This window comes from Chelonia mydas, chromosome 9 (genome assembly GCF_015237465.2).
Source record: "Chelonia mydas isolate rCheMyd1 chromosome 9, rCheMyd1.pri.v2, whole genome shotgun sequence".
NCBI classification, from domain to species: domain Eukaryota; kingdom Metazoa; phylum Chordata; order Testudines; family Cheloniidae; genus Chelonia; species Chelonia mydas.
This window is the reverse complement of record NC_057855.1, coordinates 16,082,454-16,106,564: the sequence shown is the minus strand read 5'-3', so window position 1 is coordinate 16,106,564 and position 24,111 is coordinate 16,082,454. Positions and strand designations below refer to the sequence as shown.

At 41.5% G+C, this 24,111-nt stretch overlaps 1 protein-coding gene across 2 annotated transcripts; it reads right to left on the bottom strand.

The window, feature by feature from the left end:
• Positions 1–195: 195 nt before the first annotated feature.
• On the bottom strand, positions 196–11,242 carry EIF5A2 (eukaryotic translation initiation factor 5A2). Of its 2 annotated transcripts, none has more exons than XM_037908666.2 (5): positions 11,001–11,242; positions 10,271–10,460; positions 7,954–8,058; positions 5,968–6,099; positions 196–5,108 (listed from the first exon to the last, which is right to left on the bottom strand). In XM_037908666.2, the coding sequence occupies exons 2-5, from the start codon at positions 10,433–10,435 to the stop codon at positions 5,049–5,051; spliced, it is 462 nt and encodes a 153-aa protein (XP_037764594.1). In that variant the 5' UTR covers positions 10,436–10,460; positions 11,001–11,242; the 3' UTR covers positions 196–5,048. The 2 variants fall into 2 exon arrangements, with proteins under 2 accessions (XP_037764594.1, XP_037764593.1); XM_037908665.2 differs by having other exon boundaries at positions 10,271–10,463; positions 11,001–11,156.
• Positions 11,243–24,111: the final 12,869 nt, after the last annotated feature.

Genomic DNA, 24,111 nt, shown 5'->3' with positions numbered 1-24,111 from the left:
GCCATCACCTTTCTTTCTAAACTATCATTCAGTTTGTTAGGGAAGTATTCTTCCAACTTCAAAGTTTTTACCTACTCACATACAAAAGTATTTCCTGATAAAATCAGGTTCTTATATCATGCCCATAACTATGATATTTCTTTATTCTTGGAGAAATTTGCAACATTCACAACATGTCAAGAAATAGTCACTATAAAATGTTAGAGTTTGATTTTATTTCTTTTGACAGGAAAGTCAGCACTCCTCTGCCCCCAGTACAACTTTATGACAAGCCCTTCTAGTTTAAAAAAATGTTTTTCCACATGGAATGAACAAATGTATTGCTAAAGGTAGTGAATAAAAAAAGGTATTTCAAAGACTGGACCTTAGTTTAGCTTCCACTATCCCCCTTGCTGTAACTAAAAGTCAAAATGTGCAAACATTTCATAGAAACATTTTAGCCAGCTTCTTCATCATCTAAATGTTAAAGGGCCTTCTTTCAACCATCTTTTGTAAGCCAAACAAACTTCCCTTACTCTTAGTAACTGAGAGCTTCACTATTACAGAAATGAAAGATGTACAGTTATACCTTTCAAGTTATTGGTTTTATGACTTTAAAAGCAATATATGTTCTACAATATATAAATATTTGAATCCTTCCAGCTGATAACCAACAGGTCTATTTGCTCACTTATCCCTAAAGGCTAGATACAATAATTTACAGGGGTTTTTTTTTGCGCTATGTTTAGTAAGATGTCATTGCATAAATACAGTAATTAGAACATCCCTCCACTTCCCTCTCCCTTTTTAAAAAAATACATTGACTAGTACTTGATATGTTTATAATATAGAATAATTTGAGAATAATGGGGTATCATTTATTTTACAGTAATATGCAGCAAGCATTTAAACTAAACAAGAGTGTTTCTAAGTTTACACTGGTTATTGACCACAATACAGAATCACCCTCAAAAGCCAAATACTTTAGGGTTAGACTACAGATGTTAAAATGAGACTCAAGAAGCTCTAAATTAACTGTGCAAAACTAAAATTCCACCATATGTTCAGCATAATATATTCATGTTAAGATTTATACCTTCATTAAAATGGTCTTGATACATAAAATTCACTGTGATACCCAACAGCCTTAACAGTAAGGACATACTGAATCTTCCTTACCAAACCGGAATTCTTGTAACAAACTATATTCTAATTATTCATCAAAAAGTGTATTTTATTGAATTTTGAAGTCCATTTAACAATTTAACATGCTTGAATTCAGTAAGCTTGCTAACTACAGTAGTTGGACCTATTCCCAAATGTGATTCTTTTACAGATTATGTAGAATACAGTATTCTGAGACTATACAGACGGTGCACCATCTTTGGCAAGCTACAGGCTACTATGGATCAGAAAAATCCTGTACAAGACTTGCAAGCAGTTACTGTTAAAATAATGAACTTCAGCCCTGAGAACAATGCATTCAAATCATGGCTCAACTGACAAGTCTAGTCGAAAAGCAACCATATCAAGCAAAAATTAAGAGGGTCCATTTAAGTTGTTAAATATTTATCAACATTGAGGCCAAAAACAGCCTATAGTACATTTAAAGACTTGAAAAGACAAAAACCCTATAAAGACTGGTGCCATAAAAGTGTAACAGTAAGTGAAAATATTTCCTACACCCCTTAGTTTTCCACCTTTTAATTTAGGGAATTGCAGCAGCTGCTAAGAGTTCGCAATTTTCATGTTCTTGCAGCAGCAAGTTAATTAAAAACCCCTTAATTTAGAAGCTAGTAGTACAAATCAGGTAAATAGATGAGATCTGTTTTAAAGTGGAGCTTTGAGAGCACGAAATTCACCCTCATGAAGCTTCTGACAGATTTCAGGAAGATGCAGCAATTTGAACTGCTACTAGTAGCTAATTTAAAGATTTATTGTAAATATGACTATTGACAGTAAGCTGAAATAGCTTGCTATTAAAGAAATGGCTCAAACATTGGTTTTAAGTTTAGTAAAACATAATACTGTAACTTAACTGATGAAGTGTCCAAGATACTAGTAAAAGATTCTCTCCAAGCAATTCCATATGTATGACCACCTAATAATTACTTGCATAGATCTCCAAGTGCTTTACAAAGGTGGATAAGCAATAGGTATTTAGTCATATGCAAGACTGCTACAGAACCAGCCAACAGAACAAACTCTTGTTTGGAGAAGTACTGTCATCTCAAAGCCTACATTTTGCAGAATTGCAAGCAGGGGTTAGCAGAACTGCCTTTTAGCCCTAAGAAATCTCTCAATCAAGGGACAACTTTGAGATAGCTAGTCTTATACCTTTTGGACACACTTGTGGACCAGCTGCATCCAACATCTGATTGCATGAAATATTTGTGTTGCATGTGTGACCTTTAAGTGTACTAACACAGTAAGTTGCTACACTAGGAGTTGAATTTGTCCAGCCTTTGAACAATATTAAAATATAGTTATAGCAGCCAGAACTTGCATTAGCTTGGTTATGTCAGTGCTAGACATCCTAGCTGGTTGCAGGCTCCGCATCTTGCCCTTAAGACCAGGTCCAGAGGCACTGGTTATTATTGACCCACACTATGAGATACTGAAATGTCATGACAAGCACTGCTGTTCCCTCCTACCCTCCACTTCCTGGTAGAGTACAGGAAGACAAGGAGAGCACTGAGGTTCAGCTCTTAAGAAAGCACTATAGATTTCAGCCTGTAGTAGGGTGCAGAGCCCTGTTTTAAGAATCAAGTTTATTGTTGCATACGAAACAAGGTGCCATTTAGGAAGTTCAATCACAATGCCCCATAAGCAAGGCAGAAATATGTAGTGATACTTGACTGCTGTAAGGATAGTTACAGTACATTGTGCTTTGACGATGGATTAGGTAGCTATTTATTGCTAGCCTGAGCTGCATGATCATGACTGCATGATTGTCTCCCCTCCATCATGGTATACTAGGCACATATATACCTTCAGTGTGTTTTACTTTTCATCACTCAGGTTCATTAATCTACCATGATGTAGACTAGGTTTCATATATAAGTTCAGCTCATAAGATAGATAGTTGCTCTGCTCCAACCCCTTTAGTAGGTCGGAGAGTTCCTACCGCTAAGTTAAACCTATTTTAAGATAGTGTACAGTAGCATGAAGTCATGGCTCCTGTAGCCAATGAAGGACAGATTATGAACAGTGTATGTTTTGCAAGGGTAGCATTCCAAGTATTTAAATCTTCCCAAATTAGTCAATAGCCACTGAAGCTTAAGGCAAGTTTTTTAAGTGGTTCATTAAAAGTAGGCTTGGAAGGACAGATTTTTAATCCATCAGTAAAAATCTATTTGACCATGCTCACAAACCAACTAAAAATGTCGGCATTGATAAACAAATGTACAAAGAAAAATGCTGTTTGAGAAGTTAGTTTGATTTAAGGACATCTAGCTGTATATTTTGACACATGATGTTGGCCATTTGTGTTTTAGAGATTTATAATGGTTAACTTTTTGAATCTCAACATCTGCTGTCATTAAGTAGACATTATCTCCCCCTGCTCCCAAATTTCCTACAACTGAAATTTAGAGTTGATAAAAAATACTTAATATAAAAAACAAACTTAGCTTTGCCAAGCCTCATTATAGGGAAATGCGACTTAAGTTTAAGTCATGAACTAGTCGGAGAACTAATTTATAGTAGAAGAATGAAATTTATGTGTAAGAGCACTATACAGAAAGCACAAGATGCTAAGTTAGTGACAATTCTGTCAATTTTGCAGAGCTTTTCATGTTTGCTGTTAACAAAGTCATGCCTAAATACACATTTTTAAATGAGTCAGGAACAACTGCTGTGTTGATGGCAAGCTACCTATGTAGCTTCTGCCATGTTTATTTCTAGAACAGTTAGATGTAGTAACTTACTATTACTACTCCTATATTTGAGGCATGATTATGTTTTATATTGGTGTCTGCTGTGCCTATATTTTACTTTTCAAATGCAAAAAAAGTTTGCATTTATAATAGTTAAGTTTCCTTTATACAAGATGTGCATTTAAGTCCCAATGCTACAATTCATTTTCAAAAAAAAGTGGTCAAAAACCTATACTCCTTGTGCTATAAAATCAAAGTAGTTAGAACCTGAACATTTACACCTAATACTGGAAGCACTGCAAGAGATTCCTGTGGAGTTAGTCACTCCTTTTTATAGTTTAAGATAATACAATAAGAGCAACTGAACTGCATTTTTCTATTTTTATTATTTTTAAGTCTGACAAAGGCCTCAAGTGAAAGTGTCACTTTAACATCTAATCCCACCTATTTGTGCACCTTTAATCCGGCTATGTAACATCCGACCAACATTCTGACTGCCTGCCTACACCAAAGGCAGATTGACATTTTTATAAAGTTACAATAAGCAAGCCAACAAGTTGGCAAAGGGAGATTATAACAAGAGGTAATACAGTTAGTTGCACATGGCCACCAGGACTTTGTCAAGCAAATTGGCATTTTTTTTTTTTAATCACTTGAGTTTCATGGTCTAAGAAATGTGATCAGCACCCACAGTTCAGTGAGAATCCCAATTCACAAAATATTAATGTCTAAGTTAAAATAATTCTATATTATGACAGTTCTATCTAAATGTTATGGCAAAAAACTAAATACTATTTATGTTCTAGGTTAATTTATAATCCTAGATACCATCGACTATCTTATCTAAAATCCCCTGAATACTGTACACTGTTCACACAGACAGACATGTTTTGCTTAAACAAATAAAATATACCTGCTAATGAACGAAACCATCAGGTTTCTTGGACCCATAAACTGAAGCCTACAGGCATGTTAGAAGAGGTACACAATTCAGAAGGAATTAAAACCTCAGTGATTATGAAAATTGCCAGTCAGCCTGCAACACTAATCCAGAATCCAGCACTATTTTGAAACAATTCAAAAAGAAATGAGGTTGCTTGTGAAGGCCATAGCTTTGGTGACAGTCAGAACCAAATTTAAGATCTGTGGTTTGTCCGGACCTGAGCAACTGCTCGAGCCTGGAGATCCCATTTATTTGCAGGGCTTTATGGCTACAGCATATTCTTCGCTCATTGCACACATGACTGACACCTAGAAGACAAAAGAAACATTAAAAATGTATGGATGACTCAATCACAAGAGACAAACCAATATGTGATAAAAGACACTCCACTGAAAACTAATGTTGGAGGGACTCCTATCCCCACCTCCTCTTGTTTGAGAAGTAGCAGTAAGTACAGATAACATGGAAATGTGTTTAATCTGATACAAAAAGTTTTCTACAGCTGGTCATTCCATCTGGCCCTATGAGGTGTTCTCTCTGGATATGCATCCCTTTCTTTGCGCTGCTGCTTGGTCATCTGTTATGTTAGTGACTGGCAGCTCTTGGTTCTTCTCTCATAGCAGATGTCAGAGACAGCTAAACCTATCTATACTGACAAACCCTCTTAGTGGAGATGCAGTTTATACTAGCAAGAGTGTGCTTTTGCTCATATAAGCCGCATTTCCGTTACAGCTTTTACCTTTATAGCTGTGTTGGGTAATGGTGTAATTTCCCGCTTCCCCCCCGCCAAAGCTCCGAGCCCACACAACTACGCCAGCAAAACTTAAGTTTAGACCAGGTCTCAACTTGGCTTGTAATTTCCAATTTGTGGCACAGCAAAGAGTCTGGACACATGCAAATGCAACTGAGGTGAGAACCGGCAAGCTTTCCATCAACCACAGAAGGGAGACCACTTAACTGCTTGAGCTGGGTTATGGAGGTTCATTTGTAACAGCTATACTCCTAAATTTGGTAGGAAGGAATTTCAGAGTGTGGGAAACTGGTATGCTTCCAACTTCAGATTGAGAGAGTAAGAGACCAGGACCATTCTTTATCACAGAATCTTATGGAAAGTACAGACACCCTTTAAACTTGCCCTTTAGTGGCACCTTGATACTTTGTTCTTACCTGTACATCTTCACCTGCATTGTATTTCCCCTCTATTTCTTTGCCTAGTTCACCTTCCGGCAGCTTCAAATCCTCACGAACATCACCGCCTTCTGTCAGCAGAGAGAGGTAGCCATCCTGAATACAGATCAGCTATAGGGAGAAGTTGGTTTTTAGAAAATTCATCCTGCTAATTTGTCTAAATAGCAAGATTTGCTAGTTTGTATTAATTCAGTGTATCAACTATGGAAACTAGGCCATCCTGTTACTTGCAGCTTCGAATATCACAGTAGTTTGGAGACAGATTCTACATCATCATGTTAACTTTGTTGCCTAATCAGACTGCAAATCATGACATGACAGTTTTAAATGACCTTTCAAGAGAAGGGATTGAAAGCTATTAGCTTCTGCTAAACTAAGTTAAGTTGCACATTTGTTTTAAGTGGTCAAGTTATTAAGCACAAGGGTAAGAGTGTCCTGGATGGTACCACAACTACAAAACAAATAAGCTGACTTGATGATTTAGAGAGTATTTCTCTAGGCCATCACATCAGATTCCATTTACCTGAATGAAACAACGGCAGTGGTTTTTAATTCTAGCTCTTAAGTGCTGCTTTACAAGGCACTCACAAGGCGAGTCAGGAAGAAATTCTAGACTGCCATTCTCTGTATGAAAGTTAAGCTATTTTAATTTTTGAATGATAATAGTCAAGTAACTAGCTTTGGACACCAAAAGGCTAGAATTGCCCATAAGACTGCATCACATATGAAAGTTCATATATCCTAATAGCTCTAGACTATTATTAATAGCCTTACTTTTCAGTAGCTTACTAGAGGGACCTCTAAGTGAGCTAAAGAACCAGGACAACAATGCTAAAAATACAAATGGGAAGCTCAAGCTCTAATATTGTGATTTAGTACTTGGTATGTAGCACCAACAGCTCTGAAGAAAAGTTACTATCCAGAACATGTATTCTGCAGCGTACATGATGCACACCGGGGCAATAAAGAACAGTCCACCTTGATTAGGAGGTTTAGCATTAGTACTCTAACCATGTGACCTTGAGTTTGCCAATTAATACTAATTGAGGATGTCATCTGATCTGGACAGATATCAACTAATAACTAGATGAACTCCACCATATTGTGTTACCATCCTCAATAATTCATTCGTTCAGAGTAATCCACCTTTTGACATCATTTGCACTGAGTTAGTGGACTGAATTTCTAGTGCCCCTGGTTCTAAGATGTTTAACTCAGTGCACTCTGAATTCATCACAGCTGTCATTTCACACAGACTAAAAGCCTGAATAGAAGCGACAAGGCTAGAAACTTGACTATCCTAAGATGTTAATTATGTTATGGAGAAGTGAAAAGTAGACAGGAAGGTGGCAGAGATCTGAGGTCTAGTTAATTTGTCAGCATCCTTCTAACACTTCGAAAAAGTTATCAAGTTAACAAAGGACATTTGTGAACCAGTTCCCTGCATCTACACTCCTCAATAGTGTTCAGTAGAATCAGAATGACTTTGGAGCAGTGCCAGCTAAACAGTTCAAGTCTATTTCAAGTCAAAAGAAATTCAGTAGGTATACTCAAGCCCAGAGTAAATGTGCTGCTCTGAAGGAAGTCCAGAAATCTTACCAAAGAGAGTCTTTTCTCGCCCCTGTAGTAAAGATACTTTCCCATCCTCCAGTATATAACCATTTTCCTTTCCCCATTAGAGAGTCATATTACCATCTTGTACTCCCTGACAGCAAAATGAAGTTAATATCCCAGACTTCAGGCCAAAATTTTAGAGCTAGTATGTTCAACAAGGGAGTAACTACCCTCAGAAGAGAGAAAGAAAAAGGGTCTGAAGTGGGAGAAGCAACTTTTTAAACTTTTTAAGCTAGCTACAATATGACATGCAGTTTAGGAGTGGAGCTAATTTACTTGTAGTATCTGAAATTTGTCATTATGACAACAGTTAGGAAGCTGTCTAATCACATCATCAGTAAACGGACTCACTTGATAGTCATTCCTCTTGATATTTGGAACATCCATGTTATGAGTGGATGGGCAGATATCTTCATATTTTTTGCCAGTGAATATATCAATACCAACCAAATGAACCTGCAAGAAGAGTAGTAAAGAGCAATTAGTTTTTCTCCACTTAGGATCAGTCACTGGCAGCCTGCTGTTCAAGGCAACAGTTTAAGTTACTGTTTCATTTTATATATAAAACCGATTCCACTTGAATGGGAGGGGCAAGAATTTTAGTCCAAGAGTTTATGGGTAACCTGAAAGAGAAAGTTTGCTTGTACCCTTCCCCCCACCTCCGGTCATATATGAAGATGGTTTGAAACATTTGTCTTAAAGGAGGAGACTAAGAAAATTAGAGCTTTGGTATCCCAGTTCTACAATGACTAGATTTGAGACTAAGGCTATGTTGGTTAGGAGTGTGAGAAAAAAAAAAAGTCACTCTTAACCAGTACAGCAATGCCAAAAGGTCTCTTTTCCCAGTATAAGCCAAGTCTACAGTAAAAAGTTTGTGCTGGTAAAGATATATACTTACAAACCTTAGCTTGGGCCAAGCCTGAAAGATGAGAGAGAAGTGGGATTTAAGCCCTTCTCCCCCAGTAGTAGGGGCATTTCTAGAAACTCCCCAGTAGTGCCAACACCAAACTAATCTATTCACAAGTCTTTTTGCTATGGTCTTAGACATGTTTGTGACGTTGTACATCTATGCTAAGACTCCCATGATTGCCAGACTACGCTGAACTAGTATTACCACAGTGAAATGTAGACTAAAACCTGGTATAAACCAGGCTATCAACTGTTAACACCAATTAAGGTCTCCCTGTCCACCCTCTTAAACATCAAAATCTGGGCTGTTTCCAGGTCACTTAACTAAGAGACCCAAACGAACAAGGTTGTTACCTGCCCTTATCTTTATTTTGGTAATTATTTCAGGGCTTCTTAGCTGCTGGTAGGCACTGAGAACAACTAGTTTTAAGAATAGTTTCTAGAAAAAGATTAACCAAAAGTGTGTCTACACTACAACTGCTACAGCCGCACAGCTACCACAGCACTGCTGTAGCACCATAGCTCATATGCTCCATGCATCAACAGAAAACATTTTCCATTGATCTAGGTAATCCAACACAGCTCTCAGTGACATAGCTAGTCAACCTAACAACATGTAGATGAGGCCCGAGGGTCTGATCAGAACATTTTAAAGCCATGAGAGTGTCCCCTGCAAACCCATATATTGCCATACTGCTCCCAGGGGTGGGTGTAGGTCTCAGATTTTTTTTTGAGATCTTTAGTTAATTGCTGTTACCCTCTATTGTTTAGTAGACAGACATACCTTAGGCTTCTACTTCAAGGTACAAAAGTGTAGTGAAGACTTAAGTACTCAATTAGCATGTGGTAAAAGCCAAGTATTTGTCACCTAGAACAGAGGCAAGGGAATGTCCACACCAGCCTTCAAAAAACAGATTAAGTAAATCAATTAATTGCCAGTTAGCTAGAGACACAAGAATTTAGTGAAGCCACACCAAGGACTAGTGCAAAGTATGTCTACTTAGCCAAGCCATTTAAATGGTCTCAAAAAGTAGGGCAAGACTCTTTCATACAGTACCTTAAGTCTAGATTGTCTAAATTAGGATTTGGAAAGTCTATAAAATGGGTTATATTGAGTCCTTTAATATGTTAGAGGCACCTCCAGTTGTCTACAGCAGGCTGTTAACATGCATTACCCAATGCCTTCCAAATCAGCCTTTAGGCAAAGGCTAGTCTGTAATCCGTCTACCTTCTTAGAGCACTTCCATCAAGTCCATAAACTCTGGTCTATCCCATGTAAGTTTCAAGATCCTACAAGGAAAATGCATACATAGGATCTTGTCTTTAATATTACCCCCACTGTTTATCATTTGCTAAAGAGTTGGGATTGAATAGTACAGAAAACTTGCTCTGAGGCATGGGCACGCTGGTATTATGTCCATAATAATTCCATAATTAGAAGTTTCAGAGTAGCAGCTGTGTTAGTCTGTATTTGCAAAAAGAAAAGGCGTACGTGTGGCACCTTAGAGACTAACAAACTAACAAAAGCTTATGCTCAAATAAATTTGTTAGTCTCTAAGGTGCCACACGTACTCCTTTTCTTATAACTAGAAGTGTATCTAAAGATCTGACAGGTGATTTGTGCAGAGTGTGTGTGTGTGTGTATACGTACGTATACATGTGTACACACACAACATTATTAATATAAAAAATAAAGTCACTGAGCGAGAAAATATTCAAGCCCAAAAGGAAAGGTCTGAGAGCATGCCAGTCTGTTTACCTTGGCATGACCGTGTTTGCCGGTCTTAGAGGTTGACATTTCAACAATTTTGCAAGGACGTCCCTTGAGCACGACGAAGCCGTTCTTGCGCAGCGCAGAGCATTGCATGGGGTAGGTGGAGGAAGCACCAGCATCTCCAGTCGTGAAGTCAATCTCATCGGCCATAGTGCGCTGGGTCCGTTAGTGGGTACTACTAGAGAATAAGGAGCGGATGCAGCTTTTACCAGCAAACAGACAGCTTAGACAAACGTGGGGGGGAGGGTCCCAGGGTATCTACCCAGCAGTTAAGCAGCCCCTTAGCCCGGGCCGGCCGCGGGGGTTTAGCTGCGGTGCACGTGTACCCTGCCTGGGCGCTGAGCGGCGCAGGGAGCCGACCTGCCCCAAGGCTGCTGGCCGGCCGGGCAGCCCGTGCTCCTGGGCAGCCCCTCAGCTGGGCCCAGGGGTCTGCCCGCCCCGGGCCGGCCAGCGGCGCGAGGGAGGCCTCCGGCCCTGCCCACGTGCCGGCGGAGACGCCGTTGCGGCGCCCGGCCGGAGTGCGCAGGGGGTGCCGGCCGCGTGGAGACAGAGCCGCGCTCGCCACACACACCGCGTGCGCCCAGCCCGCCCGCGGGGAGGGTGAAGGGTTCCCACCTCCCGCGGGGCGCCCGGCTCAGTGGCGGGGTGGCCCGACCCCGCGCGGCGCCGGCAACTCCAACGGCCGGGAGCGGCGCGCGCCAGGCCCGGCTCTTACCCGCCGACAGGAAACGGAGCGTCGCCCGCTGCGCACACGCGCCCGGCCTCTAGCACTGCGGCAGCCGGGGAAGCGGGGGAAGACAGGACAGAGCGGTAGAGCCTCACGCGCACACCTCTACTCCCCCGGCCCCCCCCCACTTCCGCTTTGTAGCCGCGGGCGCAGCTCTCATTGGCTGCCAGGAGGCCAGGTTAGGCGGGGCTCCGGGTGCCCCGCCCCTTCCATGTGACTCGGAGCGCACAAACTTCCAGGTCACCCGCGCGCCCCTACCGTGGCGATTCACCGCCGCTTAGCATTGGTTGGAGTCTGACCACGTGGTGCGGAAAGTTCACTTTCCCCTCCCCTCGAGCTGCTCCTCCTCCACATGCCTTAAAGCAACAGCACTTCCGCTTGGGGCGTCTCTCCAACCGGAAACAGGTTTCCCCACAGGCTTGTGGGATGATCCGCGTCTCGCCTACTATGGAAAGCGGCTTGGGTCACAATATCCCTTCCCCCCCCCCCCCCCCCACACACCAACCAGCAGCTTGTCACGTGACGATGGCGGCCATTGCTACCGAGGCAACTTCTAAGCGTGTAAAGGGGCTGGTTTGGGGGTTGCCCGCCCTGCTGTAAGGGCCGTCCCTTCTTTGGCGCCACACATCCTGGCGGGGCGACTCGCCTTACAGCCCTGATGCTGGGCGTCCGGCTTGCCAGTGGTGCGCGTTCTGCAGGGCTGTGGCATGTAGGCTTGCCAAAGTATTTCCAAAATAAGGGGTTGTTTTCTTAGGAGCCCTGCACCACGCCTCTTCCTGATATGATCATTAGTATTAATAGTAAGCAGCGCTCACTTACGTTCACCAGGGGTATTTCTTGCTCCTTTTTGCAGCACTCAGCAATTCCTGATCTTGTACAGAGATGAAAAAATAAGTCCTTGTAATAAGGGACTATTGGTAATCCTAGACTTAACTGGCATGTCCCCCCACCACCTATGGTACGCCAGGCCTGGGAAAGAGCCTCGCGTTCCACCCTTGCCACATTTCAGAGTTTACTAGGCAAATCAGCAGAGCACTAGCTCAGAAGCAGCTGTCGCTCACCCAAGATAGAGAGAAGGTGGGTTAGAGCTGACCAGGCTGACTTTGCCATGTTGCCTTTCAGATAGACGAGCATACTTTGGCCCATTTAACTTACACTATGTGGATCTTTGTCTCTTTCTAGTGGTTAGATGCATACCAAGGTTTATGAGTATATTACTACCACCATCCTAATGTGCACTATTGTTGTGCTCTAGTAAAAGTTAATGCTTTGAGATCCCAGGTTCAGTTCCCATAGCTGGTCAAGAAGGGGCATAGTTATATTTGTTATGCTCTTTCTAACTATTAGGTCATACTCTGCTAACAGAAGCAGGAACAGAACCTGATTTGTGTCCATTTATTCTTTTCCATAGAAACTGACCGGTTTGGCTAATATACATGGCAGAGGGGCATTGCTGGCACATGATGGCATATATCACATTGGTAGATGTGCAGGTGAACGAGCCCCTGATGGTGTGACTGATGTGATTAGATCCTATGGTGATGTCCCTTGAATAGATATGCGGACAGAGTTGGCAATGGGATTTGTTGCAGGGATAGGTTCCTGGGTTAGTGTTTCTGTTATGTGGTGTGTAGTTGCTGGTGAGTATTTGCTTCAGGTTGGGGGGCTGTCTGTAAGCGAGGACTGGCCTGTCTCCCAAGGTCTGTGAGAGTGAGGGATTGTCCTTCAGAATAGTTTGTAGATCCTTGATGATGCGCTGGAGAGGTTTTAGTTGAGGGCTGTGGGTGATTGCTAGTTCACAAATAGTTGTATTAAAGCCTGTTTTATCCCCAGTTCAGGCTACTCCTCCTAGAGGATAACAGCATGCCTCCCACACCAGTCACTCCTACCTGCTGACATGTCTAGGAGGAAAAATATATTTGTTAGTTTGAGAACACAGGAATAATTATTAAAATGAGTTTATATTGTAAAACATTATAGTTAGAGGTGAATTTGGGTGTTGTGTTAATATTTGTTTTGTTATTCTATTTTCAGTGTTTGTATTCTGGTTAACAGGAGCTGCACCTTTGAGAACAAGGTGGGGCTGAGGGTGAGGTTTGAAGAAGACAGAGTAGTGTGGGGGAGGTGTTGCTTCTGTATGCAGAGATTGGAAGACTCATGAATCAGCCCATATCTACACTACGGGTGCTGCAGCCGCAGAGCTACAGCTCTGTGTCTGTAGCACCATAGCGTAGACACTTCCTACAGCAACTGAAGGGTCATCGTCCCCCTCCCCCCCCCGTCAGTGTAGGTAATCTACCTCCCTGAGTGGTGGAGCAATCAACGGAAGATTCTTCCATTGATGTAACTGCATCTGTCAGCTTAACTATGGTGCGGTGGTGTGAATTTTTCACAGCCACTGAACAATGTAGCTAGGTCACTCTAAATTTTAAGTGTAGACCAGGTCTTAGCCATCTTGCTTTAGCCTAAGGGCTTATCTCTATGGGGAATTTACCAGCATAACTATGCTGATAAAATTATACTGCTATAGTTATGCTTCTACATTTCCCCGTTTAGATAAGCCCTTACTTGACAGAGCATAACCACAGCAATTGAGTTCCACATCCTGGCTGTCATGCTCCATGTCCACACTGACGCTGTATCTAATAATGGGAGATACAAAGATTTCTGGGTGTTTCCCATGTTTTGTGTGCTATTACATCCTTGTGCTGTCAGGTATGGATCCCATTCAGTCTAACAACTGGAACTGACAGATGCTGGTTTTTATGGAGACGATGTTTTCTCTGGCATGCAACTGCCAAAGCCGCTGCAGGGGGTGATGTCACATGTTTCAAGGGTGGCTTTTTCCCCACAGAAGATAGTGGCAGCTTGCTATTACAAACAGAAGGAGTAAAGGCCAGCACCTTGCGGACACAGAGACATGGACTTAGTTGATGTGTTTTTCCCCTGTGGAGATCAGAGCTGGATTGGGGCTACAAGCATAGAGTTGTGGGAATCCATTATGATGGAAATATGCAATGACCAGCAGTGAGCCCCAAATTTTCATACAAGGAAAGCAACATTCCTTTAGCTGTGTGAGAAGCTTACCCCAATCCTTGAGCTCCAGTACACCTGGATGAAAGAGGCAATAATACTCCAGAAACAAGTTGTTATTGCCCTCTGGAAACTGGAACCTTGGACTGCTATAGATCTGTTGGTAATTGATTCAAAGATGGCTAATCCACAGCTGACATCATGGATAGGCAATTATCACTCTACTGGTAAAAGTTGCCACAAAATGCCAAGAAGCACTGGTATGGGTAATAGACATCTATCAGTCTAGACACTTCATGGCCTCTCATTGGTGCTGTAGCCAAAAACCTCACAAACACCCCTGTGAGGTGGAATAGTGCTGTTATCCCCATTTTACAGATGGGGGACTGATGCACAGAGAGACTAAGTGACTTGTCCAAGCTCACCCAGCCTGTGGCGGAGCATGACACTGAACGCAGTTTACTATTTATTTTTTATTTGGAATTAAGTAGCACCTAGAGGCACCAGTCAGAGATCAGGGTCCAATTGTCCTATAGCCATTTACGGGTATGTCTGCAGTTCAAGTGGCACAGCAGTGCAGCTGTAGCACTGCAAAGCTGTGTCACAATAGTGCTGCAGGTAGACATTTGCTACAGCACCGGAAGAGCTGTTTCTGTTGCTGTAGTAAATCGACTCCCTCAAGACACAGTAGCTAGGTCGACAGAAATTCTTTCGTTGATGTAGAAGTATCTATAGCGGGACTTAGGTCAGCTTAACTACATCTCTCAGGGCTGTGAATTTTTGAGGGATGTAGCGAGGTCAGCCTCAGTTGTTTGTATTACAAATCAGGATTAGGAATCAGGAAATCTGGGTGTAAATCCCAGCTCTCTGACATACTATCTTTGTGACACTAGGAAACACTCTGACAGAGGTAACTGTCCGTTCTAGGCAGGAAAGGCCTGAGCTACACCCGGATTTTGTACAGTATAACTTACAGTTAGGGGTGTGATTTTTTCTGAAGTAATTATAATGGTACAACCTCTAGTATGGATGCAGTTATACCAGTACAAGTAGATGGGAATAAGCTATTGTACATTTATTCCTGCAATAAGCACATTTAACAGGTATAACTGTACCCACACTAAAGGGCTGGTAGTTAAAGTGGTGCAGACATGGTCTTGTGGGGGTGGAAAAGTGAGAGCTTTCTATTCTGAGGTTTCAGCACGGTGCTTTGACTGTATCACAGTGATTCCTTTGAAACAACCTCCATTCCCCTCACACAATCTTAATATTTTCCCCTCCAAGATATATCCACTGAACCCCACTCAAATATGAGGCAAATTAAATGAATAAAATCGAGTAAAATATGGTTGCAGGTTCTCCAAAAACATCTGTCATCTGGGGTTGTTCCTGTGAGAAGCCTCTGTTCAACGGTTTCTGCTGCACTTTACTAATTTGATCTGCAGATGGTGCTGGTGAGTATGAAAGGAAAACATCTAAGCTAAATGGTTTCAGAGTGGTAGCTGTATTAGTCTGTATCAGCAAAAAGAACGAGGAGTACTTGTGGCACCTTAGAGACTAACACATTTATTTGGGCATAAGCTTTTGTGGGCTAAAACCCACTTCGTCGGATGCATGCAGTGGAAAATACAGTAGGAAGATATATACACACACATAGAACATGAAAAAATCTTAATTGATCACTCTTGTTATAGTGTGTATGGCAACACCCATTTTTCCATGTTCTCTGTGTGTATATATATATCTTCCTACTGTATTTTCCACTGCATCTGATGAAGTGGGTTTTAGCCCACGAAAGCTTATGCTCAAATAAATGTGTTAGTCTCTAAGGTGCCACAAGTCCTCCTCTTCTTTTATCTAAGCTAAATGTGGCATTAAGAGCCTATTTATTATGCAGGTATTTGTAACAGGCATAGTTTGGCTAATGGTGTTATAACAATCTTGGGGTTTATTAAATGACAAACCAGTAAATGAAAAAGGAATAAAACTTTAATAAAACAAACTGGAGAGCGTCTCTGGTGAACAGCCATGGGGTGTTCCCAACTCCCGCCCCCCGTCCCTTTCCAGCCACATCTCCAAATTCCCACACTCATAACACAGTCCCTTATGAGGGAGTCTCTCCAAATCACAATAGTTCATGAACATATAGATCTTCCCATTTAAAGAAAAAAGAATTAACTTTCTCTCTCTCTCTAACAGTTAACAACTATCTAATAACACACACATAAAATTCTCAACCCATCTAGTACATTTCTATAAAACCAATGTCTCAACTATTTAGAGAGGAGAGGTTACGAGCACCTCACTGTGGAATTAGTCTTTACCATTCACTTTTCTCTAATACCCCTTCTCCAGCCAGGTTAGCAAGTCTCTCTCAGTCTTTCAGGACCTTTAGGCTTCATCTACACTAGTACTTTTGTTGGTAAAATTTTTGTTGGACAGGGTTGTGAAAAAAACACCTCCCTGACCAACGTAAGTTTCACCAACGAAAGTGCTGGTGTGGGCAGCACTATGTTGGCAGGAGAGGCTCTCCTGCAGGCATAGCTAATGCAGCTACACGGGAGACTTTACAGAGTTTCCTGCTTCCACTTCTGAATTTCTTTCTTCTGCTGTATGGTTTCATTGTTATGAGATTTCAGCAGGTTAGCATCAATTGGTAAATTAGATCTGCTCCTTCTTCCCATTAACTGCTGAGCTGCAGAAAAGCCATTCTCCAGAGGTGTATTTTGGTAAACCAATAAAACTTTATACAAATCATCTCCACTGTCAAAAGTCTTTTTTCATAAGGTTCTTTTGTGTCTGTATAGACCTTTCCACAGATCCATTTTATTGGGGATAATTTGGACTTGATGTTTTGTGACGAAAATCCAAATCTATGGCAAATTACCTAAAATCTGCACTGGAAAATTGTGGCCCATTATCGCTAAAATCTTTATCTGGAATTCCGTGTCTGGAGAAGATTCCCTTCATGCCAGCTATCACTGACTTACTGTTAGTACTGTGCAGTGTGCAAATTTCTGGGTATAGAGAAAAATAATCTGAGACTATTAAATAATCCTTTGATTGCCAGATAAATAAGTTAGTGCCGACCTTCTCGTTAAGCTTTTGTGGAACTGGATGAGGTCTCAGTGGCTCTGCTTGTTGGCATGGCTTGGATTTCAAGTAGGAAAAGCAGTTTCCCACCACATTAGCGATGTTGTGATTGATCCGTGGCAATACAACAATGCTTGTGCTCGTTTGCACTTCTCAATTCCTAAATAACCCTTGTGAATCTTCTGTAGAATTTATTTTCGGAGATCCCACTTTTGACACCATGTAACGAGCTTGGGGTTCATTAAATAAACAACCAGTGAATGAAAAAGGAATAAAACTTTATTAAAACAAACTGGGGAGCATCTCTGGTGCTCAACTGCACAGAGCCATGCGGTGTTCCCAACCCCTACTTCCAAGGCACATCTCCAAATTCCCACACTCACATCACGGTCCCTTATGAGGGAGTGTCTCCAAATCACAATCTTTCATACATATATCTTGACAGGTGTCAGAACTAGAGACTTGGGGTTATAGATTTCATTCCGACGACCTAGTTGGGATAAATGGGCTAGAGAGTGTTGATACTAACATTTTATGGGCTCTCTTTAGCTGAGTCGATTGACAGCAAAATGCCAACTTATCCGCTTCATCACCCTCTCTATTCTTAATCACATGTTCTTCTGATGTGGTGGATTAGTATACAAGTACTTACTGAGGCAAAAGTGGCAATTAACTAGTCTGACATCAGACCATGAAGTTGGCGCTCATGTCTTCTAAAGGTAACAAGCAGATTTCTGTGTTTCAATGCTAATATGTACTGCAGATGGCTATGATAGGAGTTGATATTTCTCCTTATCTTGGGGGGAAGTGCAGAAGCTTGTTTTGTGCTATTTCCTTTGCAGTGAATACCATAAGTACACACACACACACTTTCAGAGATGCTGACTGCTATGATGTCACAGATACTCCCATACAGCTAGACAGATGGAACCCAAAGCAGAACAAGGCCTGCTAGTTATTTCTGAAATCCCCAACTCAGTTGCTTTAATGCTATTAGTAAGACAACAGAAGCCACTTAATATTCCCCCCAACACCCAATTAAGAGCATGCCTGTTTAATTGCGATAGGGACTACATTCAGTGCAATGTTTATAAATGACTCTAAACAATAGGCTAATCTAAGTGGCATCTCTTGGTGTTGTCTGCAAATCTGTTTCTTTAGTTAACAGCTGTGAATGGATATTTGCTGGCATACATTTTTCATTGCGAGAACTTTTTTTCACTTAAAGCAACTTTTCTGCTCTATTGTGGCTACTAAGCAAATCAGTTTTAATGTTTTAAATGGTCCGTTGCTGATTTCTAAATGAAGCTTTCATTTAATAGGCATATATCTGTCTAGATCAGCAGTTTTCAAACCTTTTCATAGATTCATAATTATTAAGGTCAGAAGGGGCCATTACGATCATCTAGTCTGACCTCCTGCACAATGCACAGAATCTCACCCACTCACTCCTGCAATAAACCTCTCACCTATGTCTGAGCTACTGAAGTCCTCAAATCATGGTTTAAACACTTCAAGGTGCAGAGAATCCTCCAGCAAGTGATCCGTGCCCCATGCTACAGAGGAAGGTGAAAAAGCCCAGGGCCGCTGCCAATCTTCCCTGGAGGAAAATTCCTTCCCACCCCAAGTATGGCGATCAGCTGAACCCTGAGCATGTGGGCAAGATTCGCCAGCCAGATACCCAGGAAAGAATTCTCTGTAGTAACTCAGATCCCACCCCATCTAACATCCCATCACAGGCCATTGGGCCTATTTACCATGAATAGTTAAAGATCAATTAATTGCCAAAATCATGTTATCCCATCATACCGTCTCCTCCATAAACTTATCGAGTTTAATCTTGAAGCCAGATAGGTCTTTTGCCCCCACTGCTTCCCTTGGAAGGCTGTACCAGAACTTCACTCCTCTGATGGTTAGAAACCTTCGTCTAATTTCAAGTCTAAACTTCCCGATGGCCAGTTTATATCCATTTGTTCTTATGTCCACATTGGTACTGAGTTTAAATAATTCCTCTCCCTCCCTGGTATTTATCCCTCTGATATATTTATAGAGAGCAATCATATCTCTCCTCAGTCTTCTTTAGGTTAGGCTAAACAAGCCAAGCTCCTTGAGTCTCCTTTCATAAGACAGGTTTTCCATTCCTCGGATCATCCTAGTAGCCCTTCTCTGTACCTGCTCCAGTTTGAATTCATCCTTCTTAAACATGGGAGACCAGAACTGCACACAGTATTCCAGATGAGGTCTCACCAGTGCCTTGTATAACGGTACTAACACCTCCTTATCTGTACTGGAAATACCTCACCTGATGCATGCCAAGACCGCATTAGCTTTTTTCACAGCCATATCACATTGGCGGCTCATAGTCATCCTGTGGTCAACCAAAACTCCAAGGTCCTTCTCCTCCTCCGTTACTTCTAATTGATGCGTCCCCAGCTTATAACTAAAATTCTTGTTATTAATCCCTAAATGCATAACCTTACACTTCTCACTATTACATTTCATCCTATTACTATTACCCAGTTTACAAGGTCACCCAGATCCTCATTTATGATGTCCCGGTCCTTCTCTAAATTGGCAATACCCCCCAGCTTTGTATCATCCCCAAACTTTATTAGCACATTTCCACTTTTTGTGCCGAGGTCAGTATAAAAAGATTAAATAAGATTCGTCACAAAACTGATCCTTGAGGAACTCCACTGGTAACCTCCCTCCAGCCTGACAGTTCACCTTTCAGTATGACCCGCTGTAGCCTCCCCTTTAACGAATTCCTTATCCACCTTTCAATTTTCATATTGATCCCCATCTTTTCCAATTTAACTAATAATTCCCCATGTGGCACCGTATCAAACGCCTTACTGAAATCTAGGTAAATTAGATCCACTGAGTTTCCTTTGTCTAAAAAATCTGTTACTTTCTCAAAGAAGGAGATCAGGTTGGTTTGGCACAGTCTACCTTTTGTAAAACCATGTTGTATTTTGTCCCATTTACCATTGACTTCAATGTCCTTAACTACCTTCTCCTTCAAAATTTTTTCCAAGACCTTGCATACTACAGATGTCAAACTAACAGGCCTGTAGTTACCCGGATCACTTTTTTTCCCTTTCTTAAAGATAGGAACTATGTTAGCAATTCTCCAGTCATACGGTACAACCCGAGTTTACAGATTCATTAAAAATTCTTGCTAATGGGCTTGCAATTTCATGTGTCAATTCCTTTAATATTCTTGGATGAAGATTACCTGGGCCCCCCGATTTAGTCCCATTAAGCTGTTCAAGTTTCGCTTGTACCTCAGATATGATAATATCTACCTCCATATCCTCATTCCCATTTGTCATGCTACCATTATCCCTAAGATCTTCATTAGCCTCATTAAAGACTGAGGCAAAATATTTGTTTAGATATTGGGCCATGCCTAGATTATCCTTAACCTCCACTCCATCCTCAGTGTTTAGTGGTCCCACTTCTTCTTTCTTTGTTTTCTTCTTATTTATATGGCTATAGAATCTTTTACTATTGGTTTTAATTCCCTTTGCAAGGTCCAACTCTACTTGACTTTTATCCTTTCTCACTTCATCCCTACATGTTCTGGCCTCAATAAGGTAGCTTTCCTTGCTGATCCCTCCCATCTTCCACTCCCTGTATGCTTTCTGCTTTTTCTTAATCACCTCTCTGAGATGCTTGCTCATCCAGCTTGGTCTACAACTCCTGCCTATGAATTTTTTCCCCTTTCTTGGGATGCAGGCTTCCAATAGCTTCTGCAGCTTTGATTTGAGGTAATCCCAGGCCTCCTCTGCCTTTAGATCCATAAGTTCTTCAGTCCAATCCACTTCCCTAACTAATTTCCTTAATTTTTGAAAGTCAGCCCTTTTGAAATCAAAGACCCTAGTCACAGATTTATTTTTGTTTATCCTTCCGTTCAGTTTGAACTGAATTAGCTCATGATCACTTGAATCAAGGTTGTCCCCTACAACCATTTCTTCTATGAGGTCCTCCTTCTTTTGAGCCAAGTCCTCTCCTTTAGTTACAATTTTTGGTTGTGCACCCCCAATACTTGCCCCTCCCCACTCAGGTTTTCGGGGTGGGAAAAGGCAGTGGGCATGGAAGCGGAGCCAGCACTGGGCATGGAGGCATTGACACTGACCCACAGGCTGGGTGGCCTGCTGAAGTGAGTCGGGGGTGGATGTGGCACTCCCTCCCCAAACCCCAAATGTGCAGAGCTAGCCCGAGCTGCCTGGCATCACCACTTGCCTCCCCGAAGGTTCCTCCACACCCCCTAGTGGTGCACACTCCACAGTTTGAAAATCTCTGGCGTAAGCACGTGCTTAACTTTAATGGGTTTCGTATAAAATTATGCACATGCTTAAGTGTTTTGCTGAATCAGGGCCTTGATCTCTGCCAGATTCATGAGAACTTTTGCAAAGGAGCTCCCACTTGTCCATGACTTCAGTGGGAGATGAACACCTCAGAAAGTGCACAGCACCTCAAAGGACTGGGCCCTGAATTTATAGCAGAATTATTGACTCAGCCTCTTTCTCATCAGTTGTTTGATTCAGTAGAAAGAGGATACCCAGTTGGAAGGAAATTGTGCAAAACAGCATGAAGTGGTACAGAAAAATCTGCAATAGATTTATGCAAAAAAAAAAAAAAAAAGTTAATGGGTCCAAATGTCCTGATCTTGTTGGATTAGGGAAATCAAGCTAATATTAAAATTATGTTTTCAGCCATTTATCTGACACAACAGAAAAGTCCTAATGGCAATAATCTCAGTGCATTAGGAAAACACCAGCAAAGCTCTTGCTGACAGGATGCTTTTCCAGGGATTATTAATTATAATGTGTTATTAGCTAACTGTGGCATGGGAACATCCTTTGCATGTTAACTAAAGTGCAACAACCATTTAGCTAATAAGCATGACTTGGTCTTTTAAATTATCTTAATGATTAGCAAATTGGTAAAACTGTAACATTTAGAGATAAAAATCAAGACTGGACAAGCTGTATATCAGGAACAAGTTTAAACCGGATCATTCAGATAAGGGGTACAGGTTCTAAGTGCCAAACTGATGTGATGAGACAGCAGTAAACATATTTCTAGATTTAACAAACTCTGTAATGACCTTTTTCTTTGCAAGTCACTGGACATGGTAAAGTACACTTGCAATAGCTTGGCCTAACGTAGAACATTAACCCTACAACATAGATAAAGGCTTGTGTGTCATATAGTGTTAATAATCTGGTCAGCATTGGTCCACACAGTGATAAAAACAGCCTTTTCAATGCTACAGCCTGCACCAGGGCTACCACTAGCAGAGGGGCACGCCCGGGGAATTTTGTGTCTGAAAAATCCTTGTGTACACATAGCCCTTTTCTCTAGAGGAGTCTAGCGGGGAGTGAAATGATTTTGAATAAAACTGATCAAGGAATGTTGTTCAGGAATGGCACAAAGAGCACAGATGGGATTCCCCACCGTGATTCTGTAGCTCATAGACCGTAAAAGCATTTAGATGCTTTCCTTTGTGTCAGCATTAGCTGAGAAGCTAACAAAGTTTGCTCAGAAGCTCTGTACCAACAGAGCTGAGAGTGTGTGTTAAGGTGATGCATATTCACACTGCCTGATTCACATAATGTTAGCAGCAGCACATAGAAAAAATAGTCATACATACAGAAAAGATAAGAAATGAATCTGTTGTGGGATAGTGGCTGCTACCTTTGCTGGACTCCTTCTCCAAGCCATACGGACAGTGATGCTGGTTTACCAGCTGCCAGCTCTTGCCAAGGCTTTAAGGCCTCAGCCAAGCACTGACAAATTCATTGCTGGAAACCAGTCCAGCTCACCTGTGTGCTAGTATGGTTAAGATGGGTATTGAACTTATAACAATGTGTTTACTATTTAGTCCTTTATGAAATGCTTGTAAGGTGCTATGTGTATTAATCTACATATATTAATGTCAGTCTCCCATGCTATAAGGTCATTCTAAAGTGTTTGTGCTATAGCTGTAAAATGTTTATTCTGAACTATGCAACTCACCAAACAAGAAAAAACTGTACCTTGTGAAAAATGCTAAATCCCTATGAAAATGTATTACCTCTTGCCCATCAGGAAGGACTATCAAAACTAAATGGGCCATTGTGGGACATCACAGTACAAAGATTTTGCTAATTGCCCCTGCACATCCATGAAGAGGCAATGTGCAAAAGGGCTCATCCCATCAGCGTGAATGCTGGAAGAAGGAAATAAAGATACCCAACAAGAAAATTTTTCATCTCTTTTGCTGTCTGGACTCTGACAGGGCCGGAGCTATGAAACAGAAGTAGAGATCCCCAGCGTCAACCTGGGGTAGCCCTAAAAGACATTCAGAGCTGACAGATTACTACAGCTCTGTCACCTGTTAAAACCATAGACTGTAACTCATTTGTGTATTTACGTTTGCTTGCTTTAACGTTGTAATAACTCTTTCATTTCTTTTCTTAGTTAATAAATCCTTAGTTTACCATAGGATTGGCTACAAGCGACGTCTTTGGTGTGAGATCTGAGGTACAAATTGACCTGGGGTAAGTGGCTGGTCTCATGGGACTGAAAGCAACCTGAATCTTTTGTGATCTTTGATTTATGGTGTCCAACTATCTCTAAGTCCAGCTTTCCGGGGTGGCAAGATACACTGGCGTGCCCAAGGGATTGTCTGGAACTCTGTGGTAAGACTGCTATAATACTTCAGGAGTTTACATTTGTTACTGGGTTGGTGAAATCTAGTTATAGAACATACCACCAGTTTGGGAGTCTCAGTCCTGCTTTTTTATACTCTGCCCTGAGGTTGGCACTCACAGTCATGAACCACTTCAGATAGTGTGGCAGAGACAACACTCCAAACTTCAGTACAAAGCTTCACAATAATGTGGGGTAAAATGAAGAGAGAAAGACTGCTTAAAACTACAAAGTACTTTTAATGGACAGTTCTATTTAGGGAACCATTTTA